Raw genomic sequence first — 20,510 nt, forward strand, 5'->3', positions numbered from 1 at the left:
GACTAGATAGCTGGTGATTAAGATGGCCAGCTTCAGGCTATCGGACCCATATTGCCTTTCATTTTGCAATAATTTTCAAGTACCTCCCACCAACCACGTACTAAAGTATTATTTGAAATCATCAGCACAGCATTTTTAAAATGGCAACAACTGTCAATGCTACTGTGCGGCGACAGGCTCGCAGAACAAACCCCCCCCAAGTGTCGCAGGAGAAGCCTAAACCTAAGGTACAGACTGGCACACCGAGCCGACTTCCGGGTTAAGAACACCAGCAGCAGGAGCAAGGCGAAGGCGACGCGAAGAAGTCTGCCTCCGGGTTGCCAGCTGACTCTACTCCCCAGTGCATTGCTTTTCACTTCCGGGACTGCTGACAGCTGCTGCTGCTGCAGAGCAGAAGAGGCAAGATGGTCCGGCACCGCAGCACCGTGGACGAGAAAATGAAGCTGCTGGAGGAGATCGACGGCATGGGCAACATCCAGCGCTTCATGTCGCCCCGCATGCAGACGACGCGCGCCGTCTGGAGCGTCATCAGCCAGCAGCTGGAGGGCAAGGGCGTGCAGTTCTCGGCCTCGCAGTGCAGGGTCACCTGGCGGGACCTCAAGCACTACTTCTTCAAAGACCTCACCCAGCACGGCAGCGCGTGGATGGTCAAGATGCCCTCCTGCCTCTACGAGAAGCTGCTCCAGATGTGGAACAAGGCGGGTCGGCCCGAGGCCAACAAGTCCCGTGAGTTTGTCTGTCCCTTCTCGTGGGGGTGTGCATTCTTGTTTATATGCAGCGTTCTCATGTTTTCCTTTTCATCGAAGCAGTGCACACGTGTGCGTGGTGTAGTGCAGGCATGGGTTGCTGTCTGCGTTCATCTCTTTGCACTGTATGATCTGAGGCGCTTGTGACGTATGTTGTATTGTGGTACTATACAGGTGTGCACCCGCTGTTGCATAGCTCTCAACCATTTGAGTCGCAAAAGCGGGTGAAAACACCCGATTTTGTTTTTGGCGGGTGAGAGGCCCATTGAAATGAATGGGGCTGCAGGAGGCTTGGCGGGTGAGTCCACTCTTTACAAGGCGGGTGACACCCGCCAAAAGCGTGTGAGTTGAGAGCTATGCTGTTGTTTCCTGCGTTTTGTTGTCATGTGTGCGTATCTGTCCACATCTTGTTAATGCTTGCTAGCTTTACCGTTCTTGTCGTGTTTCTCTCTGTACTCGTTGCATGCGGGGCAGTCTTTTTTGGTGTGCAGACGAGTGGTTTTTGGTAGCATTTTCTACGGTAAGTTTTTGGTTTTCTAAAGCGCGGATTTTCGCCCCTGGCCACCTTGGCATTGTAAGCAGTTGCAGAGAGGTGGCCCAAGAGTTATATTGCTTTCAGGCAGTGTACGTTATATCTTATTCCCAAAGAGCCATTTCTCAATTTGTGTTCTAACGCTCAGTAGGTTGGTGCTATACTAAGCTCCAAATGGAGGGAATTACAGATTTACATTAAGTGGCCTGGACAACAAATGCTTTCGCACTTATTTAAATTTAGGAATAGTCAGTAAGCATTCGTTTTTTGTATGTAGTGGGACAATGAGTGACCTACAATATTTGGTTTCGTGCCATCAATGGCTTTGTGTGGTAAGCACGTTGATTTGAAGATTACTCATGATCTCACTGACAGCCAGTACAACATATTTAGTGATATCAGATCTAAACTTAGTATTGTTCATCAGTAACAGTCTTGCTGCATTCTGATAATAACAGTAATTCATGTATAACACATTTTTTTTTTTTTTACTTGTGTTTAATTGAATTTCAATTTTTACAAGATCTTTTCCTTCGCTCTGTTTTGGGGTGCTTCCTAAGATCGTCATTTGTTCTGTTTGTTCTTTGTGGTTTTCTTTAGGATTCTGTTTCATCTGAGTTAGGAGAAACTGGTTCCTATTAGATTACGAGAGTCTTTTTCTTCTAGTTTCAAACTGTCCAGAAATTTTGCAGTTGCTATAGTCAGGGAGATTGAATCTCCACTCATTAGCTTGTTCCACCAATCCTCTTCCCTTATGGTCTGGAACTTTAATTCGTGAGGATGAAGATAAGTTTGTCTGATGTCGCTCGTACCAGAACAGTGAAGGAGTAGATGTCTAAGGGTTTGGATGTCCCCACTTCCGCAGAACCGGCACTTGTTAGACACTGATTGTTTCCTGATGCATAAGATCTCATTTGTCTTCAAGATGTTCAGGCGTGCTCTCAGAAAGATTGTACGCAGTCTTTTATCTGGGAACTTTTTTAAATAATTTCTTACTTCGTCCAACTTTTGTGTATTGGTTGTATGATGGGCCGAAGTTGTGTGGTCATCAGCTGTTTCAAGTGTTTCAATCCAATCTTGTAACTTTAGTTTTTTCTTTATTTTCCCAGGAATGTGTTCGATTTCCCATTCAGAGCAACCAATATATGCAGCACGATTTAGGAGGTTGTTATACCATGTTGTTAGCATGGGGTTTTGGCCGCTCGTCATTTCTGCGAAAATAATTTCCAAGATTTTTGGGCGTGGGTGCCTTAAAATCTTTCCCAGGAATAGTAAGCTGTTTCTTTCCACCACTGATTTCAATGATTGCAGACTTAATTCCAAACGAATGTTTGCTACTGGAGTCGAGTTTGGCAACCGGAGCACTCTCCGCCAAAATGATCCTTCCAGTTTTGCCCACAATGTTTTCGGAAGATAAGGCATTGCCTCTGCTCCGTAGGTTAAAGTTGGCGTAACTTTTGCTTTAAAGAATCTTATTATCGGTAGAATTGAAAATTTGCCGAATTTACGTTCCAAGGATAAGGCTTGTGCTGCTAGTGTTTTTGCCTTGGAGAATAGATGTTCTTGCATTGTTATTTCAATTCGACTGCATGATAACTTAACCCCCAGATATGTGAAACTCTTTACGGTGTTTAGTTTTTCTGAATTCGCAAACCACTGGGGGCGTTTATTCTGTTTGGATCCTCTTTCCATAATCATTATTTTGGTCTTCGAAGTGTTGAGTTCCAAGTCATTTTTCTTTAGGTAGCAGGATAGGCTATTCAATTGTCTCTGGAGCCCAATGGGCGTTTGATCAAATAGGAGAATGTCGTCCGCATAAAGCAGACGTGTCACTTTCTGCTTACCTATTTGAGGAGGAAATGATCGAGTGTCATTTTCTGCGTCCACTATGTCCGCCATATATGCTTTATATAGTGCTGGTGCCAGAGGGCACCCTTGTTTGACTCCTCTCGCTGTCTTTGTACTTTTAGACAAGGAGCCTGCTGCATTAAGACATACTCTGACCGAGGTGTCACTATGTAAGGCCTTCATTGGTTCTAGGATGAATAGTGGGCAGTTTTGTTTTTCAAGTTTCATCCATAACTTGCCTCTATTGACGCGATCGAAGGCCTGGACCAAGTCGATCGTAGCAATAAAGATTTTCGGTTGACCTTCTAGGACTTTAGACTTCAGGATGCTGATCAGCATGATGTTGACGGAGGTGCCTAGGTTCTTTTCAAAACCTGTTTGAAATGGGTCTGCTGTTTTTGCCTCCTTTTGCCATGTCTGAAATTCATCTAGCACCAAGGAGCCGAAGAGTTTTCCGAATACATCTAGAAGTGCTATTGGCCTGTAGTTTGTCGGATCGTCTCTCAGGCCCTTCTTGTAAATGGGAACGATGTTTGCTGATCTCCACGAATCAGGAATTTGTCTTGTGTTTCTACATCTACGAAAAATTTCTGTTATTAATGGTGCCCAGGCTTTTGCATCCTGTTTTAGATGAATGTTGGATATTCCATCTGGGCCGGGTGCGCGAGAATTGTTTAGCTTGGAGATCTTTTCCAGAATGGCCTGCTCAGAGCAGGTTATCCATTGCGATGTATTTTGTTTTTCCACTACAGTTTCTGGTGTTGTAGGTTCTTTAAATAGTGCGGTGAAGTGTTCTACCCATTTCTCTTCTGGGACACTATTGGTGATAGTCATATCTGTAGTAGCCTGATTGGACTTTATTAGTTTCCAGAATTCTTGTGAGTTCTTTTTGCACATTGCTCTCAACATGGACTCAGCATCTTCTTGATATAATTTCCAGCGGGACGATTGGAGCCAGGCTTTATATCCTTTTTTTTGTATATTTGCCAATTTTAAGTTTTTTTGTGTTGGGTATCGTTTTGCTTGTCGTATTACCTTCCGTAAGAAGGCTTTCTTTATCCTCAGCTCTTCATTATGTTTGTGCAGATGAGTTGTTTCCGATCTTCTCTTTTGCATTGGGCGAAAATATGGAATGAGAAGAGGATAGTAGTCCAAGTTTTCAGGGGTAGCTTTAACAGACCCTTGTCTATAATAGGATGCTGTAATGTCGATTAGGACATCTGATGTCATTTTCAGCCGGTTCCCTTGTACTTTTGTTTCGAGCTTGTAAGGCATTGCTGTGATCGCGTGTGTTTTTGTTGGCCACGTTGCGGATAATAAGTTATGGTCACTGCTGGTGGTTTTCACTACCATAAAGCTCGAGATTATACAGTATAGCTCTTTAGAAGCGAAGATATAGTCGATGACACTCTTCTTTCCTTCGCTTTCCCATGTAGGGGTGGTAGTACTGGCTACTTCTAAAGAGTTCAAGTTATACATGTCTCTGGATTTCATCAACGCCGACCAAGCGCAGCCTCGGGCGATTGAACATGAATTGGTTGTAGTTTGCAGTGGCTTTGGTGCTTTGTGCCCTGGACATGTGGCGTTCAGATCTCCACTTATCAGAATGTGGTCCACTTCATAGATTTCCGTGACATCGGTCAGTATTTTTTCTACGGTATTTAGAAAATCGTTTGTTTTAGCTTCTAACGGGTTCCAGTAGATGTTCAAGAGGAGAAGGAGGTCGTGTCTGAGTTTTCCTTGGGAGGATTCCTCTTTTTCCCATTTTAGTAGTGTTGCCTGGATTGCCAAGGACGATCTCAGATTGTGGACTATTCGTAAGGGCCCCCCTGATCGGACTGCTGTTAAAAGGCCTGATACAGGTCGGCCTTTATCTCCTTTTTGGGCAGGAGATAAAAGGACTTCGTAGCCGTCAAAGCTGGGTGGGTCAAGCAGCCAAGTTTCTTGCAAACTTATTAGGTCATATTGGCCAAGGTTTATTTCCCCGGGCTTGGTCAAATGGGAATGGCCTCTTGTGTTCCAAGAGCCAATGGTGATCACTTGATTCATCTTCCTTACATCTCGCGGTTGCTCTAGTGAAGCTCCTCCAGTCCTCGCCGAAGGGCGATTTAATTGCTATTTCTTCACATAGCGTGTCAGTACGGACGGTATCCATGCCCATTTTTTGAGATCTTTTTTCACCATGTCATCGTGCTTTAAAGTCGTTGGCCCTTCTCGATCGATTCGCGTTTCTGATTCCCTTCTGCCCGATCTCGAGGGCGGGCCCCTCGGTTGTCTATTTGATTTTCTTACTGAGGACTCCTCTTGTTTTTTCCACCTTCCCCTGATGGTGGAATTGTCACTGCTCTTTGCTGCATTCTGATAATAACAGTAATTCATGTATAACACATTTTTGTTTCAAATTGCTGTACATGGAATATCTGTACATACAATAATTTTTCACCAACCAAAATTGGAACTCATTTAATGACCTCCAATGGATGAAAGGCTGAGTTGGACTTCTCAGCAGAGAGCGCATAACACGCTCAGCCATTTTACCATAGCTGTTATGCATGATTGGTTTTACTGGTAGCCCAAAATAAAGACCGATGGCTTTCCAGCGTCCAGTTTTGGCTGTCAGTGCCAGGGCTGTCATACGATGTGGTGAGGCCCGGGGCAAAATATTTGGTGAGGCCCTCTTACGATTTGCTGCACTGGGACCAGCAGCAGCACCTCCACAAACAGGAGTCAAGAAATCTCCCATTGAGTTTGTGTGGAGGAACCCAATTATGGTTTATTACTACAACTGCCAATCAACTATGGCAAAGTTGTTTTTCTCTACTGAAGAAAGGTTGTATAATATATATAGGATGGCATGACGGTATGTGGTGTGTGATGCCAGCATTAAGGAGCACCCCGCCCCTGCCTGTGCATTAAAACACACACCATACACAGTGACAGATAGATGATGTACAGTGGAGGCTGGTGAATTCCTGAGCTGAAGAGGCTTAAATGTTTGTGCCATGCAGGATCGACCGAGCACAGTGAGGGAGCCCAAACCAAACAAGGGTTGCTTGAGGGGGTTTCTCACTCCCAAGAACATTTCTGAAACATTGGGTTAAAATTATGCATTTGACAGCACTTTCTTTGCAAAACTGGGTAGAAATCCATACAGTTTGCAATTGGTTTTGTATGGAAGCACATGGAAAAATCCATTAGTTGCAAGTCACTAACCGTGCACACGAACATTTTCCAAAACATTTCATTCCGCCTTTGTACACAACATATGCTAGTATAAAAAGATATCCATGCTGATTGTTCCCATGTATGTCCATGCAGGCTGCACAAATATATGCCATTATTACCATGTACAGACTCTGAGCCAGTAAAAATGCCATGCCACAGAAAGTATGTCGAGGCTGACTGTGCATCATAAGTGATATTACTAGCTAGATTGGCCTAAATTCAAAGTGGGCCAATTTAGCCAAGTATTTTGTTTGCTTTAACCACGATGCATAGTCCTGTGCATCAAGTGTAAGGCAAAACAAGCATTGGCAATGCTAACAGTTTGGGCTTTCATGTAGGCATGGGAAAGGCAATGCTGTATTGGTATTAACTGGCTGTTGATGGTAGCAGGTGCAAACTGGTTCGAGTACCTGATCATCTAGTAGCAGTGCCTGGCAAATGCCTAATACTGACGCACAAGCCAAAACTGTTGGCTTTGCTAATGTTTGTTTTTATCAGGACTCCAGTGAAAGACGAGCAGGGTACAACACCATTGAGCAGATCAGGCTCTAGCCCCCTCCCGAAATGTTGGGCTTTGTTGACTCGACCTGGCTGCAGCCTCTGGCCACTTTGAGGCAGAAGACCTCTTTCGATATGTCGCCAGCCCATAGCACTCGTTAAGGAGCAGCATCAGAATCTAACATTCAGAGTGCAAAAACCTAACCATGTGATATTAACATACAATTAACTTCTGGTCTCAGCTTTTAGATAGCTCACCTCTCCAGATATTAGCATAGCATTATGAAAGTAAACCACCTCTGAATTGGGGTGAAAGTGAAGAGTACTGGCCAAAGGGAAGGTGAATAGCTAGTCAGCTCTCCAGCTGGGTTTAGGGAATTGGGAGGGAGGTGGGAGCAGGGCTGGTTGAAGATGTGTCAGGGCTGGTGGGGGCCCATTTCTTTGTGATTTTTGGGGGGAACCCCTGGCCTTACAGATTGGAAAAATAGGCCAGGGCAACTGTGGAGTGCTTAAATCCATAATGAAGTCAAAAAAATGCAGCAAGGTGGGTAAAAGCTGCAGATTATCAGTAGGTTTCTGTGTCATAAGACTGCCAGCATGGGGGCAGCTGCTTGGGGTCCCATTTCAACTGCAAACGCTGAAAGACCCAGACTCCATCCCTCAGTCGGGAGACTGACAGCACAATGGGGTTATTGGCCCGACATTGGCCCCACTCACTATCCGCTTTCTAAACTGTCATCCACCCCCTGCCGGGCTGACCAACAGAGCCGTGGTCAGACGGAACAGGACACAGACATTAAACAGTGCCTGGGATTCGCTGTTAACAAAGGCCCTGTGCCCTTACTAACATAAAACATTTCACATTTAGCACCTGCATTCATATGCATACATTTTTAGGTAAATGAAACTGTGATGTGGGGTTAGCACTTGCATGCCAGGGGAGTGTTTAGAAGGGAAGTGGTGACATGATAAATCTCATTCTCACAGCAACTCTTAAGTGTGACGTTTCAGAAATAAAGGAGAGAGGTAGTTGCTTCTAACATTGAAGCTAGCCCAGAATATTCTCTTTCAAATGTGAAAAGATGTTAGATGTCCCCACACAAGTAAGTTTGCCCCTCCCCCAGCCTCTGAAGTTTGCGTCCCTCCCAACATTTGAAGTGTTAGTCACACCCAACCGCCCCCCTTTCGGCCCCTCAAAATGTTAGCCTATGTGCACCTCTGATGCCATGACCCCACCCCTTAATTAAGTGGCCTGCTTTAGGGGTGGGCTGGCACACAACCTCACATTTAACACTTTCACCCATGCATTCATCCACCAGTCACACAACTTGCATGCACGCATACATAAAACCAAACACAGCATTGACAAAAACATAAACACCAACATGCACGCACGCATTCATACACATATACATACTCACTTAATTTAAATAGACATATATACACATTCAATTTAAAATAAAAAACACGTACCTTTCCTCCATGCATCCTTCAAAAGCACCCAGGCAGCCACGGCACTCCGACACGTAGACATGCTGCCTGACAGGAGAGAACTCCTCTATCAGTCAGTATGTTCACGCTGAGCAACGTGAACAGACCTGACTGACAGGAGAGGAGTCCTCTCTTGTCATTCAGCATGTCTACGTTGTCAGCTGAATAAAGGGAGGCAGCAGAGCTCACTTCTGAGCCCTGCTGTCTCCCATTATTTTGCTGTTTGTTGGAGCCAAACGGCTTTGCAACAAACAGCAAAATCTTTGCAGGGGCAGAGAACAGACAGCACAGTCCCACGTGTGACTAAAGGACACGGGTGGACTGTGCTGCTTTCTACTAGGGAGAGGGTGATGTGAAGCCCCCACAAGCGCGAGGCCTGGGGCAGTTTGCCCCCCCCTGCAACACCCTTGTGACGGCCCTGGTCAGTGCTGCGTCCTGTGTCTGTGCTGTGGTGGGAGGGCTTTAGTCCATGGGTGCCAGATCTGGCCTATATACCCTGTGCCAGTGTTCTCTGTTTCCTGCCTGTTTCAGGCGCTGGCGGCTGGGTGTCACTTTGCCATGCCCTGTTTGCAGCGGGGTGTTCTTGCATGAAGCGATGGACTTGTCATGTCCGGGGGGACGCATGGGGGGTCAGGCTGAGACTGGGTTGAAAGGCTTTTTACACACACTGTTCTTCTCTAGTACTATACGACAAAAACAGTGACTAGTACGATAGTCACTGTTTGTTCCTCTCCTTCCTCCACCCTCCCTCCCTTCCCTCACTTGATATGATAGTTTATTTATATAGCGCCTATACACAATGTGTTTCAAAGCACTTCACAGCAAGGGAGGGAACAAGGGAAAAATACAAAGACATTCAATATGGCCATGATCAACAAGAATGTGAAATTAACTATCGTACTCGGCCTCGCGACATTTCAGATAGCGCAAGAGCTAAAACACAGAGGAGGAAGGAAGGGGGTGGGAGGGGAAAAGGAAACAGACAGGCGACTACCGTACTAGGCCTGACGACATTTCTGGTAGAGCCCGAGATAACAAGAGGCGAGGGAGATGGGGGGGAAAAGAAGGGGGAGAGGAACAAAGCAAGCGACTATTGTACTAGGCCTGACGACATTTCAGATAGTGCTAAGAGGGAAAGGGGAGGAGACAGACAATTGTTGCAATCATATTAATTCCAGGGACAATTCTAATAAAGTGCATAGAAAAAATAAGAAGGGAGGGTGGGGAAGGAGCAGGGAATAAAAAAAAACAGTGAGAGGAGGAGACAGAGGGGAAAGAGAAAACAGTTGCAGAGGTCAGAAAATACAATGTTGCAGAGAAGAAATGCAAGCAAGGATTCAAGATGGCGATGAGCACGACATGAAACTGGGCCACAATGCGCTGGAGACACTTGTTACTCTGAAGAGAGGGAATTGGACACACGGTTTGCTGTGCCCAAAGAGGAGAGGACTCACTACCCAAGGATGCCATCAAGAGTGGGCCCACATACTGGGAGGGTGCTCCTGACAATTGACTTATTGTCAATGCCTCTGCCCCCCACAACCCCCTCCCTTCCCGAAATAATTGTCAATCAGAAATGCTGTCAGGCCTAGTACAATAGTTAATCACCCATTCTTGATGTCTTAAGCCCTTGTAAGAATGTTATTGTATTTTCCCTTGCTCCCTCTCCTGCCTTGAAGCGCTTTGAAACCCATGTGTATAAGCGCAATACAAATAAACTATCATATCATATAATTCTCCCTGTGATGTATTGCTAGGTCTGGAAAAGATCTGGGGCTACACTAATGTCTGGAGTGTCGTGACTCGGGGCTAGCTAGCCTTTTGGTTGTAGCCCCTGAGCTTCTATCTGGGGCTACAACCAAAAGACCCGGGGCAATAGCCCACTCACCCCCCAGCTCCCCACTCATCCCCCAAAAACGCCTCATAAGGGTAGGAGGTAAGAGGCACCCTGTAAGTTATATATATGCAATTTATGTTAGCAATCTTTGCCTGTGCCTGTTTTTATATTTAAGTAAGGCTAGTGATGAGTAAATTCATATTCAGCGCAACTTGGGTTAACTTGCTGGTTGAAGCTTCAGCGAGCTGCCTTCGTTATATTTGTGGCTATCTCTTAGTAGGTAACTTCTCCATGGGAGATAAGGGTTTAGCAGCAATACCCTTCACGAGGTTCCAGCATTTAGAGTCACCTCTGGTATGCGTTGGGATGTCATGCAATAATGCATCTGCCAAATACATTACTCATCTGAGACTGCCAAATGTAGACCCCTCACAGGATGCATGTTTAATACCAAGGAGCCTAACCCTGTTCCACTGGAGCCCGGTATCCCCTAAACTATTTTCTCTCTTAAAGGGAATTGCTTGTCTGAGGTGCTTGCGCTGAGCGCCAAGCGCAAACGCGCCTTAGGGATCAGAAGATTGGAAGGACTGAAACGTTTTAGGAGGTTGGCGTATTTAAACTCTTGGAACAGAGGCAGGACCAAGTCAAGTCTGAATATCCAACCGGCAAGTACCTATCGTCAAACATCGTCAAGGTCCATGCCCATATAAGCCTCCATGGAAAGGGTGGAAAAGTCATATTGGTTTCAGCGTCACAGTCTCTTTAGAAGTCTGGGGCACGGTGGATGTACAGGTCGATCACTCCACCCATGTCAAGGAGAACATCACTCGTAAGTTAAATCAGTGCAACAACTTTGCAGATTTTTGCCGATGAGCAGAACTATTGGACAGGTGTGCATTACAACATCAGCCTAACAAGATAGACAATTTCTGCCAAACTGATCAAACCTACGGTATGGGCACATCTTGTTAGACCGACCTGGATGGGGCGAATTTTGTTCAACCACTGACGGATAAACCTTTGAAGTGACTGGAAGTTGCGCTGACACCATTTTTGCACGGTGCAGTTGGAGAACCGTTAACTGGCTGATTTTCAGCACAAAGGTGTGCAGGGGACGGGAGTGCCCGAGATTACTTAGACACCATTTTGTATCCTCATAGCGATGTTCCCAGTTTCCACATTTCTGAATGGACATCTCAAATGGCTCTGCGTGATGTTTGTCTGGCTGGAGATGAAACCCCATTGACTTCATGTTGGTAATAAAGTGGTTTTGAGCACAATAAGTGATCCAAATCTGATGTTGAATTCTTGGAAGGCAGAGTGACGTGTCCTAAAGTAGAAAGCAAAAAATACATTTAAAGCTAGCTGCAAATGTGAGCGTGTTTTGCAATTCCTTATAAATATATATACAAAGGTCCGGGAGCCCCTCAACTGAGAGCAAATACATCCAAATAAACTGTTCCATGGGTAGGTTTCCACCCGGGACGGTCTACAACCATGTTTTAGCTCACTGTACCTTTCACAGAGAAGACATATCCATTGTTTCGGTCTTGTTGGGCCTCATCAATTAGTTGAAGCTGTGCTTCTCTGAGCACAGCCTGCAAGGGGTCCACGTCTGGATTACCCTGAGTAATTTAGGCAGGCCTTGCATATTCTTAAAAATCCCACTATACCTGCACGGCGTGTTCCTTAGTTTACATACTCTACCTCCTTAGTTTACATACTCTACCTAAGAGAAAATGCACTTGCCCCAAGGTGACTGGTGACAAAATATTTACCCGTTTATTTTGTAAAATTGTGCATGTCGCCATAAGCACACTTCATATTTGGTGCTATGATGTCAAGCATGCACAGTGGAACTTGTTTTTGCCATTTACTGCAAACAAATTTTGTTTGCAGTAAATGAAAAATAATGTTTCAAACATCCCCATTCTCCTCAGCAGGTTGAGTATCATGCAAACTGTACTCACCCTTCATAAAAACTACTCGCCAATGCTAGTGGGCTATTAGATTTTTCTAGCACTGTTAGGGTAAAACGTGCTTGAAGGCCCTGCTGACTGGAAGATATTCCATAGACCAGGGTACTTGACCCATTTTCGTTCTCAGTAGAGGGGTTCCGACAACCCTTTGTAAGTCTTATAAATGTAGGTGTTGTAAAATGCACTGTTCGGCCAGGAGATTGGTTGGGCTGGCTACTTGCTCCTATTCAGGGCAGGGCTGGGGGAAGTCGTCCCCCATAGTGAAAGTTAACGCCCATGAACCCAGAAGTCATTTTCTTAATAATTGCCATCAGTGTAATCGAATCATTTACTTTCAATTGAGCAGTTTGACAAACAAATAAGCGCTTTTGACTTATACCCTGCCATAAAACTCAAAGGGTTTTGCTGACAAATCCTAAAAATAATTGGGGTGGGAGGGGTGCAAGGCACAATTTAATGTGGAGGGCAAAAACTATTTGCCACCCCAAATGAATGCCTATGACTGCGGGTCCAAATGTAACGGGAAAAAGGTGGTGTACAAGCGTGTACGCCGCCTTTTGCACTTCGCATTTGCACTCCGCAGTGCAAAGTCAGTGAACACTGCCTGGCATGCTGGCATGCCAGGCAGCGTTTACTTTTGTGAGCGCTGCTTTCCATATAAGCCGCGCTCACAAATGAGAGCATGTTGGGGAGGGTTTCATTTCAATTGTACATGCTCTCTGTCATGCTCGCGTTGGCAGGGAGAGTGAGGATGGATGCTCTAGCATAAAGCAGGCGGACCCAATAGGAATCGCAAGCATTTCTTTGGCATGAAAATCCATGCCAGCGGAAATGTTGGAGCATTTGTATGTTCAAGGCCGGCCTTAGACGCTGCAGCGCCCAGGTAGCAAAACAAAAATGTGGTGCCCCTACTACCGTGCGCCCCTGGTAATGCGGGAGGGGGTGGGGCAGAGCACCACATTTTTCAATAGGCACAGCAGGCGACCCTACTACTGGGCGCCCCTGGTAATGCGTGAGGGGATGGGGCAGAGCACACATTTTTCAATAGGCACGGCAGGCGACCTATTGTTATTAAATGCGCTCCACTCCCGAGAGCAGAGTGCATTTAATTTCAATAGGATGCCTACCGTGCCTTCTCACACCGCGCCAGCTCGAGGGAGCACTTGAAAGATGCCCCACCCGAGCTGACATGGCGGGGGCAAATGGCAGCGCGCCCTGGGCAGTCGCCCGGGCGGCCCTGCCCCAAGGCCAGCCCTGTGTATGGCAGAGAGTGTTAGGGAGACTTCTCATTAATGTGCTAATTCCCTTCACCTTAGAGACCCCCAGCAACTTTGCTGGATTTTGAGGACTCGATTGTTTTACCTGGAAAGAGTGTGAGCCCTTTTGCCCACTCTATAATGTATTTTGATGTGTGTTTTACTCTTGTGTTCTTTGATTATGGAGTTTTAAGATAACTCCATAGGCATCTTTTCATGTGTGTTACACAGCACCCTCAGTGCAGTGACACAGGGATGTCTTTTTTTAGACTTCCCAAAGGTTTAAATACCTTCTCTGGGATAAACTACTGTTTCCCAGAGAATGTAAAGTTAAATTGACTTTACTAGTATTTTTAAATTCCTGGACCCAGCACACGTTATCTTCCTAAAGAGTGCTGCAGGGGTTACCTAGTATCCTCTGTGTCTAGAAACTCATGTAGCAGTCAAATGCTACCCTTTTCTATCAAAATGGCTGGTGGCAATGGTTTTAGACCAAACTACCATGATTTTTCCTCACCGCGAACACCGGTAGCTATAAATCGCATGAGCCATGTTTTTCAATATGGCGCCTCAAGCCTCTTTGTTTAAACGGGTCCCGGTATTCTTTTTTCGCCATTTCTTTTCGGAAAGGTCCTTCTAGTGTTTGTCTCTATGTGCCAAACCAGGTTTGGTCCCTTTGTTTCCATGCCTTTGGCAGGCTTCAGGACTGAAGACCGCCTCTGGTGTCTGAGTGTCTGGGGTGGGCAGGAAGTGAGGGAGGTGCCCGAAACGCCCTGTGCTTAGTCTCCTAGGATACCCAAATGCACTCTGGCGAGATTGGCTGGCTGACTGTCCGGCAAGGACAGCCACCCTGCTGGGTGAGTGGCAGCTAGGCTGGAATGAATGGGAGAAAACTGTTTAAAAGGCGAGTCTCTTGGACTGGTAAGCAGAGTTGACCACTGGAACGAAAGAACCGAAGACGAGCTGGAAGAGGACGGCTGCTGCAACTCCTAGACTGTTGGTTTGCCCGGTGAAGCCCTGCTGCAGGTCTGGATCACCGAAGCCCCTTTTGACAGAGAAGCCCCTTCAAGGACAACTTCTTCCTTTGAGTTGGTCAGTCCAATCAACTCGTAAGCCACCTGGATACCATTCTCGAAGCTGGTTAGGATTAACCAGAGGGAAGGACACCAGCTTGTGCGCTTGTCCTCCCTCTTGTCCCCACGACGCAGGCTCAGGAACATTGAGATCTGCAGGAACTGCCAGGAACCAACATCTTCAGCTGCATCTTTTTGCTTCATACTAAGGTACTGTGCTAACCCGACTGAGAGAACGCTTCTCTCACAGTGAAAGTTCATGGAACTTTCCCAACTTACAGGTCTAATCAGCTTGTGACCCAACGTATGATTCTTTTTCATACAAATTACTTTTGAGAACTTTGGTGAAGACTTTACCGTTTACTTCAAGAACTGCTCTTTCCTATCCAAGACACTAGTCCATTGACTTTGGCCTAGGCCTATTGAACTGAATTGAGTACTCTGGTGAACTTTAACTATTCGCGCTGCATAGGAAAGTATTTGTGATCTATTCTATTAACTTGTGCCTTTGCCTTCCCATTCAAAGTGACTGAAATGCCCTTTGGCTCCTATTTCAGGGGAGCTTAAATTGTTCAGAAACTTATTGGTTTTGTGTTGAAATATAATTGTGTATAATATTAAGTTGCCTCCTTCTAGTGAATGTTTTCTAAATGATTGTGTAATAAATGTATAAGTGTCTACTTTAACCACTGTGATTGCAAGACCTCTGTGTAACTTCTTGTACTGCTCACATTCTCTCTTGAGATAAGCCTGGCTGCTCAGCTCACTACCACAAAACTGTGTGGTACAGACTTATACCAAAGGTTGGTTTTTGCTTACACCTGTAGTCCTAATTGTATGTGGTGATCCCAGAGGGTACTGCATGCAGTTCTGCCTAACAGAGAGGAAGGATCTGCGGAAACGCAAGTTATGTCCTGCCCCTTCTCTCCACCATACAAAAATTGAATATGAGCCGTAAGGTAAACGAATGGCGTAAAAGTCATACACAAGGCTTTTATGTAATTTATTTACGCTACGTGCTCATAGAACATGAGCTCCTCAGTTTTTTAGGCTGTCCTGGGTGGATAGCTTTGTATTAAAAATAGTCTGTTTTAAAACCAGTGCAGGCTTCGGTCAGACTTCACTGCCAATAAATAACCGGTGGAGTTGTTGGAAAGGGCTGAAGACCTTGTTTGAGAGGAATTTGGATCCCTCACAACTGAAGTGCGCTGTACCTACTAGTGTATTGATGCTGCCTTGCTGTACTTAACACAGGGGGGACATTAACTATGTTTCCTTAAATTTTGTCGCAAAGTTGCAGCTTCACACATAGTCAAGAATAGGCTCTGCATACACATTTTTGTGTTATAGTTTTATATGTGTACCGATATCTGTATATTTAAATTTGTTGCAGACAGACTGCATGTTGTTGTGGCGAAGTGACTCAAAAGCGCTTGCTCTTTTAAAGGCGGTTAGTGCAGCTTTGTATTGTGCCCCATTGCCTTCCTTCTGCCTTTGTCCTTCACACGCTACAAAATCGTGAAGCAACTACTTACACTTTTTCTTTTTTTTTTTGTCAATTGCAGCAGAAGAGCCGATAACATCTAGTAAGTGTGACTTGTTCAATATATTTGTATACTGTTGTTGGTTATCCTTGTTGATCTGGGCTTTATCATTAAATACAAAATAGTGAATTATACCAACAGAACGTTCCAATATGTCATTGTCCCTTCAATGTTAGAAATGCTTGGCAGTAGAATGAATGCTTCACATGCATTCTTAGTAGAAACATTATAGTGTGTGACACAGATTTAGCATTGCACCACAGTGAGATCAAAGACTCCAGCTATATAAATTCCCTTCAAGGGCAGAGGCCACCTACTATTTAAACAATGTGCTATCACTTGATAATATATGACAACGGCCCTGCTACAATGAAGTAGAAAACGTTCTTTTATCAGCTGGTTGTTCTGGGAAAACAGAGACTTCATTCAGCTAAAGGGTATCCCTACAAAATCTCCTCACCAAAAATATCGCCATACATATGGCCATTTGTCTCGCCATAGCGATATTTTTGGGGAGGATATTTTGTGGGAGCGGGGGTGATATTTTTGCGGGGATATTAACACATGGAACCAGCTAGAGCACTACACTCAGCCTCCCATTTGACACCATCTGTATGTTTTTTATTTTTTTTATTTTTTTATTTTTGTGCATTTAGTTTGTTACAAACGTGTTCACACTTCGCATCAAATGTTCCTCCTTCCCTCCACACCCCCTAAAAAATCACATTATTCCCTTTTGGTTTCAATATAAAAATGTTCATCCTTTCTCTGCTGCAAACTCTCTCTTCATTTCCTTAAATTGTATTCATTTCCTCTAAGTCCCAATGATTCTCTTTCAGTTTGTTCAAGGTGGCTTCTAAGAAATTCACTGTGGCACAGTTGACTCTTTCATCTTCTGCTCCATACATCGGCTCCCACCATTTTACAGCATCTAGTCCAGCTTTCTTATATATTTCTCCAAGGAGGTGAATTGATATTAAGTCTTTCAGCTTTGGGCAGAATAAACTTAAGATGTTTTAATGTTTCGCTCTGGGTACCACATTATCGACATTTGTCTGATTCTCGTTTATCATACCTCCTCAATGTAGTTTTATTGTGCAATAGGTTCAGTCTAAACCTAAATGTCCAATATTGCTTCTTGAAAGAGTATGAGTTCTCGACGCCGCTCTTTTCTCCTCTGTAATTCTCCAATCATCTGCCCATATTATCCTCTTGACCAGCATTGGGTTTTTACAAAGGGTTTCCAAAGATGTACCCAAGTTTAGGAGGTAGTTTTCACAGTCCTTCTTCCATTGCTTAAGAGCCCATTCATCTCCACCCTTCTCTCTGCTCTTAAGCACTTCAAATTGTGGGGGACACTCCTCTAGGATTGTTTTTCTGAACAATGAGAGTTTATTCCATTGAACTGTTGCTTGTAGGGTGGTTAAACCTAACTCGTGGCGGATCATAGCTAGGGGGACCACCTGTGGCAGCTGTAAAATTATTTTCCAAAAATAGCCTTCCAGGCGTCCTACACTTCTTCTTGTAATTCCCAAACAAGCTTTTTATTTTTTTTTAAACAATTTCTATTATTTTATATAACCAACACACCAAACATTTTAGGACGTTCATAATCAGTATTTAAGCATCACATTATAATCACATTATACAGTGTTTTCCTTCGTCCCCCCACCCCCACCCTCCCCATAAACTCGAGCCGTCTCATCCGTGCCATCTACATGATCGTTTTCAGGAATCTCAGTATTTGTCAACTCCTCTGCTATTTCTTGATCGACCCGGTGGGGGTTTGTCATTGAGGTCACCAGCTGCCTCCAGGCAATCAGGGGGCCCACTTCCTCTTCTCCCCCCTTGGTGACAGCTTCAAACCATACTGCAGTTTCTGCATCTGCCCATTTCAGGAGGTCCGCCCACCATATCTCCACCCTAGGCCTGTGGGCTGCTTTCCAGCACATAGCAATTCTACGCTTGGCCAGGATATAGGCCAGGTCCTTCATTCTACTGATGTGCTTTGAAGTACGGGGCCTGGGGAAACTCCCTAGCATATATGCCCAAGCAGATCCCACGTCAAGCACCACTCCTCTACTGGCCATTTTCATCCTTATTTCTTCCCAGATTCTCTGCACCTCAGGGCAGGCCCAGAACATGTGCAACAGCCCCGTTTCCACCTCCCCGCACCTAGGGCATTTCTGTATAGCCGAGCCTCCAAACCCGGCTATTCTTCCAGGGGTCAAATAAGCTCAGTGGGTGACATACAGCTGGATCTGCTGGAGTCTCGCATTCCGAGACACTTTTTTATACCTCTGAGCTCTATCCCACTGTCCCTCTGTCATGGGTTCTCCTACCTCTTCCTCCCAGTCATGCCTGAGCTGGAACAGCTCCTTCTCTACCTTGGCCCTCAGGAGCTCATATATCCTAGATATCTCATGCCCCCCCTCTGAGACATCATACATCATTTCCAGGGTGACATCAGGTTCTTCCGCTAACGCCGTCTCAGGCCACCTCTCCCTCACCCGTTTCATGAGCCTGATAGAAGTGATGTATTGGCCCCTATGCACCCCTGTCTCCTCCTGAATCCTCTGAAATTCCAGTGCCTCCCCTTCCTGCCATATATCTCCAAGGGTGGCTAAGCTCACCGGTTCCCAGCATCTACGGACCGCTTTGAACAGTTGGGGGTCATCCCCGCATAGCACCACCAGCGGGAACTGCTGGGAGAGTGGATCTGAGTCACCCACCGTTCTCCATGCTCTGCGCCAAACTTCCCAGCCCAACTCCAATAGTCTCCCCATCCCCGCAAATTTAGATTTATGCAGCCACACTGTCTCTTTCAAAAAGTATGGAGCCGAATCACCTTGTAGGAGCCTAGCTTCTGCCGAGTCCTCTGCAGACAACCACCTAGCCACATACAACAACTGTCCCGCCAAGTAATACAGCTCAAAGTTCGGCAGGTTTATGCCCCCCTTATCAAATGTGTTTTGTAGTTTCCACAGGCCACCCTATTCCTGGAGTTGCCCCATATGAAGCCCCTGCACATGCTATGAAGTTTCACAAAAAATCGTCTGGGGATTAAGTACGGAATATTCACCAAAAAATGCAAGAGCCTGGGCAAGACCACTATTTTGAGCAGAGCTGCTCTCCCCATCATGGCTAGGGGTAATCTAGACCAGAACACCATGCTATTCTTAATTCCCTCAATTGCTTTCTCTGTGTTATGTTTGTGCTCTGTCGCTATCCTATGGTAAATGTTTACGCCCAGATACCTGAATGTCACAGTCTGCCAGGGTATCTGCAGGATGGGTAGCCTCTCCAGCGGGGTACTCTTATACCTTCCCAAAGAGAAGAAGCTAGACTTCCCGGGATTCACCGATATGCCCGAGAGGGTGGCATAACGGTCCATCACCTCTCGCACATATTGCAGGTTCTCCTCCGGGTAGCGCAAGTAAAGGAGCATATCATCTGCATACAATGATATCAGGTGTGTGCCCCCTATTGTACGGATCCCCTCCTCCCCGTATTGTTGCCGCAAGCATATTGCCAGTGGCTCTAATGCCAGGATATATAACATGGGTGACCAGGGCATCCCTGTCTGGTCCCCCCACTGAGCTGCCATTTGTCTGAAATTATGGTTCCTGTTTTCACTCTAGCAGTCGGGGAGCTATATAACAACTGGACCCATCTGATATATCCTGGTCCCATTCCATATCCTTTCAGGGTCGCTTTCAACCATGGCCACCGCACCGAATCAAAGGCTTTAACCGCGTCCAGTGACACGGTAGCCAACTCGCCCGAGTCCCCCTCAGTTTGGTCAATGATATGGTGCAGCCTCCTGTGATTGTCGGTGATATTTCTACCGGGGACATAGCCTGTTTGGTCTGGGTGTATCAACTTGCCTATTACCCTCTTTAGCCTATTGGCCAGCACTGCCGTGAGTATTTTACTATCCTGGTTGAGCATGGACAAGGGCCTATAGGACCCATATTCCACATCTGGCTTGCCTGGTTTCAGGAGCGGGATGATCACTGCCTCACGGAGGGACGCCGCCAGCTCCCCCTGCTCATAGCCTTCATTCAACATGGCCAATAGCAGCTGGAGTAACTCCCTCTTATACGTTTTTATAAAACTCACTGGGTAGCCCATCTTACCCGGGCGCTTTACATGTGGGCAGGTGTTGGATCACCTCCTCCAGTTCATCTGAAGTAATGGGGGCATCAAGATCTGCGCGTTCTAGGTCATTTAAGGTGGGCAGCCCTAGATCCTCTATTGTTTCCAATATTTCGTGATTCATATCCTCTCCTGTGTCCTCATATAATCGTCTGTAATACTTAAGAAACTCCTCACTTACCCCTTCCTGGGTATTACAGATTTGCCCTTCCGCGTTCCTAACCTCTCTGATCACCGAGCGGGGGGCCTCATTTATATATAACCAGGCCAGTAGTCTACCCGTCTTATCCCCCCCTGCATGTAGCCTCTCTGTATATTTCTTA

At 45.7% G+C, this 20,510-nt stretch overlaps 1 protein-coding gene across 2 annotated transcripts in view; it reads left to right on the forward strand.

Moving 5' to 3' along the window:
- Nucleotides 1-246: 246 nt before the first annotated feature.
- LOC138569222 (uncharacterized) overlaps nt 247-20,510 on the forward strand; it is a 165,993-nt gene continuing 145,729 nt past the window's right edge. The window contains exons 1-2 of one of the 2 annotated variants that reach the window (XM_069647014.1): nt 247-726; nt 16,051-16,071. In XM_069647014.1, the coding sequence (XP_069503115.1) occupies nt 405-726; nt 16,051-16,071 (343 nt within the window). In that variant the 5' untranslated portion in view covers nt 247-404. The remainder of the gene's footprint in view (nt 727-16,050; nt 16,072-20,510) is intronic. The other variant, XM_069647013.1, reaches the window with a different exon arrangement.

This window comes from Ambystoma mexicanum, chromosome 2q (assembly GCF_040938575.1).
Source record: "Ambystoma mexicanum isolate Mex_15411 chromosome 2q, UKY_AmexF1_1, whole genome shotgun sequence".
Classification (NCBI taxonomy): Eukaryota; Metazoa; Chordata; class Amphibia; order Caudata; family Ambystomatidae; genus Ambystoma; species Ambystoma mexicanum.